This window comes from Cajanus cajan, chromosome 6 (genome assembly GCF_000230855.2).
Source record: "Cajanus cajan strain Asha chromosome 6, NIPB_CcT2T_4, whole genome shotgun sequence".
Taxonomy (NCBI): domain Eukaryota; kingdom Viridiplantae; phylum Streptophyta; class Magnoliopsida; order Fabales; family Fabaceae; genus Cajanus; species Cajanus cajan.
The window spans coordinates 60,330,287-60,342,047 of record NC_138522.1 but is presented as its reverse complement, the minus strand read 5'-3'; the positions used below and the strand labels follow the sequence as shown (position 1 = coordinate 60,342,047).

The 11,761-nt window shown below is 26.1% G+C and overlaps 1 protein-coding gene across 1 annotated transcript; it reads left to right on the top strand.

Annotated features, from left to right (window-relative positions):
* The first annotated feature begins 226 nt into the window (after positions 1-226).
* Positions 227-10,419, top strand: LOC109818202 (uncharacterized protein At5g08430). The gene is made up of 10 exons (XM_083059195.1): positions 227-364; positions 4,449-4,799; positions 4,890-4,969; positions 5,143-5,333; positions 6,700-7,696; positions 7,806-7,906; positions 8,088-8,147; positions 8,397-8,447; positions 9,232-9,303; positions 9,989-10,419. Exons 2-10 carry the CDS (start codon positions 4,687-4,689, stop codon positions 10,115-10,117), a joined length of 1,794 nt encoding a protein of 597 aa, XP_082915321.1. The 5' UTR covers positions 227-364; positions 4,449-4,686; the 3' UTR covers positions 10,118-10,419.
* The last annotated feature ends 1,342 nt before the right edge of the window (positions 10,420-11,761 follow it).

The window sequence follows — 11,761 nt, the reverse complement described above, 5'->3', positions numbered from 1 at the left end:
GTCATGTGGAGTTTAGTTCATAAATTTAAAATTTGAAAATAAAATGAATAATTTGGTCCAAACCGATAGGTAGAGGAGTTAGTCAGGCCCAGGAAGTATATGTTGAAAAGTCACCGAGCCCATTGATATCATTTAAAAATTTAAATAAAATAAAAATAAAATAATAGATTAATTTGGGGAAGTTAAACTAGAAAGAAAGTTTCTGACAGGTCTAGTAATAAAAAGGAGCAGAAGCATTAGTTTACGCAGCAGATAAATGGCGTAACCTCCGGCGGCAGATAAATGCTCTCTCCGTTTTCAAAAGAGAAAGCAACGGTCCAAAGGAAACACATGCAATGCTTCTACGGAGGAACAAACAGTAGAGGTATGTTATTCTTACCTTCTCTCGATCCAATATTACATTTCAATTTATTTTATCTTTACTTTCGGCAGAACCGAAAGATTCTTTCATGCAATGATTTGGTATGACATTCTCTTGTAATAGAAACCATGCCAGCATAAGAAACATTAACAATATTGAACATGCAGCATCATAAAAGAACAACATCGGACTTGCTAAGAAACATAAAATAAAATGCTATAAAAGAAAAGCTCACTCTGCTCTTTTTTTTTTCTTTCTTTTTTTTCTGTTACCTTCAAGAGTTCAAGGTCTATTTCCGACTCCTTTTTGCTCTCAATAACGTTTTCACAAACGCTCATTTTTTTTATATATATTTTTTAATAATTATTATTATTTTACAATACAGCTAAGTTCTTTTTTTATTATTGATAAAGATGTTTTTTTAATGATTAATAAGTAATTTTATCACTTAAAAACATTGTCAAAAGTTTGATCATTGTTGATTATAGAAAAACATTTATTTATTGGAAGAGGTTAATACTTAAACATTTAAACATATTTCTTTTATCTCAAAAGATTAGCCTTTAGTTTTTGGTTAAAGGATTATTTAGTTTAGAATTTTTTTTGACTGAACAAAAATATATTCTTATTATTTTTTTATAATTTTATTTTTCTGTCAAGTTACTTTTTTTATTTTTTTTATTTTTTATCATTTAAGTTGAACCTATTGAGCCACCCGGACTCGGCCAATACTTCTTAACTCTTAATTTATTTATTTTTTCTTTCATTTTTTGTTTTCTGTATAGAAAAATATTAATAATATAATTTTTTATTGATTAAAATTCATTAAAATTTATAAAATTGTGTTAATTGCACTCTTATTTAATAAATGCTTGTACATTTTTTAAATAACTTTTAACCAATAAAAAATGTGTTAGAAGAAATATTGTATTAAATAGTGTTTTTACTAGTACTAATCATACTGTATATATTTTTATAATTATGAAAGTTGGTTACAAATCACTCCTTCATAAAATAATAGCAATACTAAATAAATAAAATAGGTAATGCCATAAAAAAAAAACTTATATATATGTTTTTATTTGTTTATACAAAAAAAAAAACTGTTGGACACCAATAACTTATGGGACATCTATGAAATAGAATAATAATAAAAATAGAAATATAAGTATAATACATTTATGATATAATAAGAAAAAAGAGATACAAATAATTAATGAATACAGTATAAAATGTTGGGGGTCCAAATATCATGATTTGGCTTCAACGTTACATTATTTATATATAAAAAAAATATGTTTTAATTCGTTCCCAAAAATAAATGTGCAAAACAAAGAATGATTTTCTAAAAGTAAAAGTATTTTATTTTTTTTATTCATCAATTTATTTATTTTTCTTGCTTATGATGTAAAATTTAGTACTTTCATATGTAAAATCTATAACTTAAAAGCATGAATATTAGGCGATGAGGGGAAACTACAACTTTCAAGTTATTCTTTTGCTAACGGTAAATGCTAATTATCCGCATCATTTTGGGGAGTAAAAAAATAAATAAATAAAAATTTAAGAATATATTTTGAATAACTCTTCATTAAGCACATAAACTTGATTAAAGTTTTATGGTCTATGGTCATTTTGAGGAGTAAAAAAAAAATGAATATATTTTGAATAACTCTTCATTAAGCACATAAATTTGATTAAGGTTTTATGGTCCATGGTTATAGGCCCGTATGTTGTCTCTTTTGCCTTCCAACTGCCATCCGACAACTTTGGGTGCGTCATTTTTGTTTCACAGCAGACATTTCTTTTATAAACTGTTTTTGGTCCATGGGCTATTCTTCACTAAAATTGCATTTCATCTTTTAAGTTTTTTTTTTTTATCATATTGAAATAATATTATAATATTTATTTTCTCTGATAACTTGTTTTCCTTCTCATATAATGTCGGTATAATATGTTGACTAAAATAGGAATAAAGAAAAAAAAAGATAAATCAGGTGATGAAAAGATACATTGACAATATAAATTAGTTTTATATTTATATACAATTACAAGTTATGTTAGGTTATTAATTTTTATCATAAATAAGTAAAAATATACAAATAGTAATATCTAATTAGTTGATAATATAAAGTTATTTCACAATATTAGTACATGAACATTAATCTCATAAAAAAAATGTGAGATGTGAAAAATAATGTAATTATATTTTTAATCTTATGTTCCCCTTAAAATTTGTGTTTCAAGTAGTAAAATTATATTTTTTAATCAAGTTGTTTAAATTAAAATTTAGTTTTCATAATACTCATTTTATGTATCTTAACATTCTTAACAAAAAATAATTTGTGTTTTAATAAGTATATGATAATAATATGTCATAAAAAACGTTAGTATTTGGTGAAGGTATAAATTTGTCTTTCTAAATCAAAATTCAAAAAATGATCTATTCATTATTTTTGTTTTATTTAAATAATTCAAGCTATTATATTTAAGAGACTTTTCAAATGATAAAAAGTTTTTTTTTTTTTTTTTAAAAAACTAGGTGAGAATTAAAGAAAAAATTTACGTATTTAAAAAATGTCTCATTAACTCTTCACAAATTTGCCCTATTTTTATTCCTTTTTTTTTTTTTTTTTACCGTTTTACTTTCTTGAACTCACATGATTTTTGTCCCTAAAAGAAATCCTCGATTTTTTTTTAATTCACGTGAATTGCCAAAGAAATCCTCAATTCTTTATTTCTTTAGGAGTGATGACATATGGATAAAAAAGAAGAAGAGTAATGATAATATGTTTCAGAGTATAAAATATACTTAAATTTAATAATTAAAATTATGATTAACTTATAATTTATTATAGATTTAAATATATTTTTGAACTCTTAAATTTATGATAAATTTATTTTTAATTTTTTAATTTTAAAATTGATCTTTTTAGGATTTAGGGTTCCTTAATCTTGTTTTATTTTTTATATCCAAATTTTATTAAAAAAATTATCAAATATTATCGCATAAAATCTATTACTAGTGTTTTTTTGTCAGTGAAAATATCATATCAAATTTGGTTGATGTTGCATAGTCATCTCAATTTGTTACTTTTAAATATGTTATTGGTGACTTGAGAAAAGAAAACAAGATTTTAAAAAAAATTTAGAGACTAAAATAATAATTTTAAATTTGAGGAACCAAAAATAAATTTACTCTAAATTTAAGAGATTAAAAACATATTTAAGTCTTTATTATATGTTTAATTATATTTTTATCCTTCAAATATTACAATTGTATGATTTTAATCTCTAAAATTTTTATTAAGTAATTTTAGTCTCTCAAATATCACAATTGTGTTATTTTTTGGTCTTTCAAATTTTAGTTAAGTAATTTTAATTTTTTTAAATATCACAATTTTATATTTTAAGTAGTTTAAAATCTAACAATTGTGTGTGTATGTGCGTAATATTTTAAAAATTATACAATTATTTACTTATTTAATAAACATATTATAATTTTCATTCATATATCAAATGATGTATATTTATTATTATTATTAAATAAGGTTTTTTTTATATATTATTGGTATTATATTATTATTCATAAATTAATCTTAGTCAACTTTCTTTCTATTTTTTTATTTATATATGTGATCTTTTTTAACAGTCTATCTCTTTTTAATTTATCATTTTTTTATCTCTTTCAATTTATTTCTTTTTATTTTTATCTCTAAACTAAATTTTAAATTTTAAAATTTTAAAACTTTAAAAATAATAAAATTTAAAAATAACTTTATATTAGAATTTAAACTATTCACTGATGATAAACATGTAGATCAACTGATAAGATATTCTTTTAACTTAATCAACAGTTTCAAATAGGATCAACTCTATCTTGAACAGGATTGTTTCCAACTGTGAGATAGAACAAGAATTTTTTTTTTATTCATCATGAATTTTAATTTATGAGATGAAGTCAAAGTAGGAAATAAAAAGAGTGTGAAATCTAAATATTAAATTTTGTGAACAGGAGAATTTAATTTGTGCATGAACCAAAAAAGAATTATACTAACAAAGATACTTGATATCCAATGCATTACAGATTGCAGGGACATGCACAACAGGGGCTTGACGCGGTGCACGTACTGACGCACCTATTCTCATTGTCATCAAATTCAATATGAGTGTTTCTTTGACTTTCTTATTTTCCTATTCAATTAATCTTTCTTCTTTTACCAAAAAGATTTTTTCCATCAACATCACGCAATAAATAAATAGCAAAATTTATCACTAGTAGCCATAGCCATTGTGATACACATACACTTTCAAGTTTCACACCAATGGCCAACAAAAGAGAAAAGCCTGAGAGAATAATTTGGCTAGATGACCAACCTGGGGAGGAATGGTGTTTTGAATGCAAGGACGGTGGCCAACTAGTCCTTTGTGATCATGAGTGAGTCTTCTTTTTTTTTTTCACCAAAATGTTTACTTACTTTTGTGCTAGTTTATGGGTTTCAAATCAACATGTTTGGTTATATTTCAGGAACTGTGGCAAAGTTTATCACCCTAAGTGTGTAGGGAGGGATGGTTCTTATTTTGACACCGTAAAATCTTGGGTTTGTGGTAAGTTCATTGGATCTATTGATAATATGTTCTATGCAACGTATCTTAGTTCCAGTGATAGAAATACAAGTGTAACGTTTTGCATGCATTGAAATTTATGGTTTTGTAGTATGTATTCTCTCTAGGGAGGTTGAAAATATAATGACGTGCTGTCTATATATTTTCATTTTCAGGTAGGCATTTTTGCAACTATTGCCATGAACCTCCTGAGTTTAATTGCCTTGGCTGTCAAAATGCTCTGTGCGAAAATTGTTTTGCTGTCTCATCTGAATTTACTGTTGTTCGTGGAGTACAAAGTTTATGCATTGACTGCTTGGAGATTGTGAAGATTATAGAACAAAATTTGAACCATGACTCGGAGGGGGTAGGTCTCATAACTTGTGGATTTCAATCATTTTTAACAAATATACTTGCTTGTTATATACCCTTGCTTCTCTTAATATAATTGCACTATCAACTTGTAAGTTATAACATATTAACATTTTTTTTTCTCTGTTTAAACCCAACAATTTCATGCCTTCCTGTTTAACTGTTTTGGAGAGTATACCATCATGAAACCAAACATGTTTAGTGAAGTTATACATGTTGGTTTTTTAGTAGAAAGAAAAAATGATTTTAAGAATATGCAGAGAATCACTAAACTTTTGTTGATCTTGGGCTTTATAAATAGACCTAAAGTGTAACAAAATTCAAATACCATCTTCATAATCTTAAAAACAAACCGATAATATTCTAGATAATATTCTAAAGTATAAATAAATGTTATGAATAAGATTCTTATGTTTACCTCAACTATATCCTAAATATCTTAAACATAATTAATAAATTTTTAAAACCTGTTTGAATATTAACTTAAAAGTACTTTTGGAAATTTCTCTACCAAAAAATACTCTTTATTTTTACTAGGAAAGTTTTTAAAAACGCTTCTATCTTGTATTCCAAACAAACTCTTAAAAACTATATTTTTCATTTTTAATTTGTGAACATTTAGGCATATTTTTTTTTTTAAAATAACGTCATGGATTTGAAAGAAAAAGAAAAGAAAACCTCATGTGATAATGGTGCAAAAAAGGGAAATTGGATGACATTATCATGATAATTTTGTGAAAGCTAAACACATTTTATGTTTCCAAGTGTAATAATAAGAATAAACACCCATTTGGTGCATGAATTTGGAAGATATTGTCATGTTAATTCCTAAAACTAAAAAATTGTCAAATAAGTCTCTAAAAGTGCAAATTGACAATTAACAATTATTTGTCCAAGACAAAAAAAAAAAATGTATGACTAAAATGATAATGTTGATATATATTCATGGTTTAAATTTAAAATGATAAGAATTAATTAAACTTAAGGATTTATTTAATATTTTAAGAATTTATTTAACAATTTCTTAATTTCAGAAATTAATATGACAAAGTCTTTTAAATTAAGGGGCTAAAGTGAGTGTTTACTCATAAAATTAATCTGGAATATTAACATTTGGAATCATGTATGGTGAAAACATAGCTTCAATCTTGTAGATAAAAAAAGTGTCTGGTCAGGTCTTTGTACTACAGATGAGTACAGAACCAAAATTGTAAAGTCCATTTCTTTTTGGTTGAACCGCTTAACTGATATATGTTTTGCAATATTATTCATATTGTTATCCCTGTTGTTTTTATGTTCAGTTTATGTTTAAAGAGAGGTGATCTGTATATTTACTTTTAAAACTTGTTTTTTCCTTGCAGAACAAAATAAGCTTGGATGATAGAGAAACATATGAATGTCTATTCAAGGAATATTGGGAAATTGTTAAGGAAAAAGAAGGACTGACTGGTGAAGATATCTCTGCTGCACAGCTCAATTGCCAAAAGGCTACAAATTTTATGCATCAAAAAAATTTGAGTAGAAGTGAAGAAGGAAAACAAAATGACTCTACGTCGTGGGATAGTAAAGATATCCTCACAGAAATTGCTAAAGTTAAAGAAGGACTGACTAGTGAAGATATCTCTGCTGCACAGCCAAATTACAAAAGGGGAAAAAAATTTATGCATCATAAAAGTTCGAGTGAAGATGAAGAAGAAAAACTAAATGACTCTATGTCATCTGATAGTGATGAAGGTTATAAGCCACCCAAACGGAAGAGGTATAATTTGGAGAAGTTTGTGGGATGGGGATCAAAACCTCTCATTAGCTTCCTTGCATCCATCGGAAAAGATGAAACTGAACCATTAACACAATGGAGTGTAACTTCTCTCATACATGAATACATTAAGGAGAAAAATCTTCATGACCCTAAATACAGGGGAAAGTTCCTCCCTGATGAAAAGTTGTTTCCTATATTTAGAAAGAAAGTTGTGTCAAAAAGTCAGATATATTCTCTACTAAAGTGTCATTTTGCCAAAAAGTTGGATGATTCATCTTCAGAGAAAAATGATAAGCAAATAAAAAATAGCTCTTCAGACAAGCATGTCAATGATCGGCCAAAATGCATGAAAAGCAGATTGTCAAGCTTAATTGGAAAATCTGTATTGAGAAAGGGAGATTTTTTTATCAAAAGTAGCCACTTTGCATCAATGAGTGTCAACAATATAAACCTCATTTATCTAAAACGAAGTTTGGTGCTAGAGTTCTCAAAACAGCCTGAAACTTTCATGAATAAGGTTGTTGGAACTTTTGTCAGAGCCAAAGTGGATTCCAGTGATTCTAAGCAAAGGAAGTCTCACCATCTTGTGAGAGTTGTAGGTAATGAATCACATACAGATCTCAAAGTCTGATCTCAAAGTTACTTTATATTTTTTAAAGTAGGTCTATGTATATAAATGATTGACCATTTTTCTTGTTTAACTTCTAGGTGTTGTATTCTCTGAAATGTCTAATGGAACTCTCTTGCAAGTTTCCTTCATGACTAAGGCCATTCCCATTTCTGATCTCTCTGATGAAGATTTCACAGAAGTAAATTATTTGCCATGAACCTATTATTATGTTTCTGGAATCACATATGAACATGTAGTTGGAAAGACATCTTTCCAAGTATTTCCAATGCATTGTTACTTTGGAAATAATATGGTTATTACATTCTTTTAAGTATTGACTCTCTCATTATCCTAAAATACTGTGTTACTCTGCTTTACAGCAAGAATGTGAGGATTTGCAGCAAAAAGTGAAAGCCAACTTGCTCCCAAAATTAACTGTTGTAAGTTGTTAGATACATAACAAAAACTAGTGTTTTCCTATGATGATTCTGAAACAGGAATTAAAAATTTGAAAATTAGTGTAATTGGAAACCATATTTCTACTACTTATTCTTGTATCTATTATTGTCTTGGTGTAGTTTATAGTCAATCCCTGAATGAATCTTGACATAACTTAGAAAATTGGAGTTGCTTTCCACTAAATATATCACAAATTTAACTAATTTGTTTTCTCCATTGGCGTTTGGCAGGTGGAGGTTGAAGAAAAGGCTAGAAGTCTTCACGTGGATATAACAAAACATGTATGCATCTCTTACTCTATGCTAAATGAGCATTTATTTTTGTTCCACTACTGGTTCAAAATTTCTGATCAATATCTAGATTAGATGCATTTCTGGATTCTAGCAATTAAAGACTCAGATATGAGATATCAATGCACCAAATACAGTAGCCAAACCTTTTAATAAAATAATCGTAGTTCAATTCTTCGCAAATTTAAAACATACAAACTGAATGTTACTGTACATGATTGAGTGGAATTTGAAGTATTTTTGATATATAGGTGTTGACAGAAACATAGTTGGATGAAGTTATTATAATTTTTTAAATGTCAAATAGGCCCTTATATAGGACTGATATAAAAAGAATAGATAAAGGTAAAAAGTCTATTTTGTTATATAATTTTACATAATTTTCTTCCCCATTCCATTACGAAAAAATGGCTTTCATACTACATGGAGGGTTTTTGGCCCCATTCAGTTGTCCTACCATTCTACTCTGTTGTTAAAAATTGTTCCAAACTATGAATTTTACTTTATACTCATTCAACTCTTTTTTACTATCATCTTAGATTCCTACCTATTTATGTGTTGCCAACAAGGCAAGTTATTTAATTAATTGATTCATGAGTTTTTGCAACAAAGAGTTCACAAATATAATTCTTGATATTCTTGCAATGTGTGATTCATTTTCTTCTACTATATGTTACATGTGTATTTTGGTTTTAATATTTGTTAAATTGCCAGCTTGTGAATATGTCATTCTTGTATTTCTGATCATCCTACTTTATGATTTTGTTCTTGCTAGAGGATTCGGACTCGCCTAGTCCATTTGCAAAATCAAATTGAACGTGCAAGTCTTAGAGGACGAAATGGAGAATATCCTTTATATTTAATTTTATATAAAAATTACTGATGATATGAATTCTAGTATGTTATGCTTCTAAATAAGGGTGACAAATAGGTAGATTGAATAATTTTTTTTAGATAAATTATAATGGATTGACTAAAAATAATTTATTAATCTATTTAGATTTATTAAAAATTTTAATAAAATTTCAATCCATCTAATTTATTTAAAACAAAAAATTTATTTTTTGATACATGATATATGATCCATCTATAAAAGTAATGTTTTAAAATTAAATAATTTTTATTTTTATAATATTTATCTCTTTCTTTTCTTTAAAAGTTATCACATTCTTATATATAGTCTTTTAAAGTAAAAAAATTTTATGTCAAAATAATTTTTTAAAATCTCAACTAATAAATATTTTATATTATAATCCAATAAATTTTGAAAAAACAATGAATGGATAATTAGTCATCTATAAAGTAAAATGAATGAATTAATTTCGATTTATTATTTATTTTTATTATAATGAATGGATCAGATAAATTATGAATAAATGAATTTATTTGTCAACCTCACTCCTAAGTTACAAAATAGAAAGTTTTATGTGCACATATGCATAATAAGCATATGAGCTGGTAAGTTTGTGTTGCTTTAGAATAATGAATGAATGATAGTGTCTCCTTAACTGCTTGACTATTTGTGCTATACAAAAATTGCATTACTAGAGGAAAAGGAAGAACTTGAAAAACCATCAAAACAAGAACAACTGCTAAGGCACATGCCATCAGTTCGTGCAGAGCTTATTGATGCAAAATATGATGATTCTGAAGATGATTAATAAGAAGGCGAGGGACTGGACCAGTAATCCTCTTATTGCTCTATTTTTTAAGTTGGACTCAATCTTGGACTGATCGAGTGTGGAACAGAATCATAAAATCTCATGACAAACTATCAAATGGTCATGAGATGTACTTTTTGTTTGGTTGAAGTTTTGTTTATCTTCAAAACATTGATGTCTCATTGTTATTCGAAGCACTTACATCGTATGTTTATCAGAAAAATAAAACTGAGGTGACAATTTTTTTTAATATCATTTTTATTATTGACTGAAAATTAAAAAATGAGATGATATGAGTTTAATAGGTATTTAGTGTAAAAAAATTTACACTTAGATCAATAACTTTTTTTTTGTATAACCTATATTATTTATAATATGTGGTTGTTTGTAGTTGAATGATATTATTAAAATGTTTTTATTTATTCATATAATTAATTAGAGAGTAAAATTTTGAATTTTGAATTTTGAATTTTTAGTTTATCCTATTTCCTTTTATTTTTATGATTAAACTTTTGGATAAATGTTGTGTTTGTTTTAGAAGTGTCATCTTTGTGAGTTTTGTGAATGTTCATCACAATGTAAAAACTTTCATCTTTTGCCATCTATTTATACACAAAAGTTATGGTTATTATTCTGACCGTTCTGTGACTAAAATATGATGTTCACATACCTGTTGAAATTTATTTTTGGTGACATTGGTGATTGGGGTTTAATAATGATTGGAAAACATTTGAGCAAAACAAGCTTCTTAAGACTTTAAATTCTACTGAGCTTTAAATTGAAAATTTTAAAAGCTAGAAGTCATGTTGTAGACTCTAAAGCTTAATAAAAATATGATATTTGCTTAATACAGTAGATGTAACAAGTTTATACCCTTTATTGCATATCCTAAGCTAGGTTTAACTGTTAAAATAATTAATTAAATATATTGAGAGATTTAGAAAAAAGATTTTCATTAAAAAAAACTAAATTTAACATAGTTTATATTAACAACTTCTATAAAAGTTAGAAGCAAAACGAGAAACTTGTGAGGGTGTTACCATTGTTCACTCTAATGTTTTTCCCCCTTCTAATAGTATTTCTTTATTAATTAAATTTTATCAAAAATCACAAATTTCATAGATCTTATTTTTTGTTTAAAGAGTTGCTATTTTGAATTAGAAATGTAGTCACTAAAATATGTATTTCTCAATAAATTTTAACTGATAATAGAAATAATGTTAAAGAAAATGCTAGCATTCATAACAATATATTTAAATGAAATAAATAAAAAATGTGATACTTAAAAAAACCAGAAATTTAAGGAAAGAATATTTAAGAGGAATAGGAAGAGAAATTATGTGAAAAATGACTAAATTGTAATTCTTTTAAAACAAATTTTTTAAGTAAAAAAAATCATGATATTTAATTTTTTTTCCTATCATAAGTATATTTCAGTCCATTAGATTTAAAACTAATTGTACTATTAATATTGTTTGTAGTTTGATAAATTTGCACACAAACAATTGAACATGAGTTTCTTGTTAACATAATGTTTGGTTGGAAAAGAAGAGAGAATAATTTTAAAAAAAAATTCTTATTTAGTTCATGTTTTAAGAGAGGAGGCGAGGGAACCATAATTCATCCTAACCCAATTTTAATTTC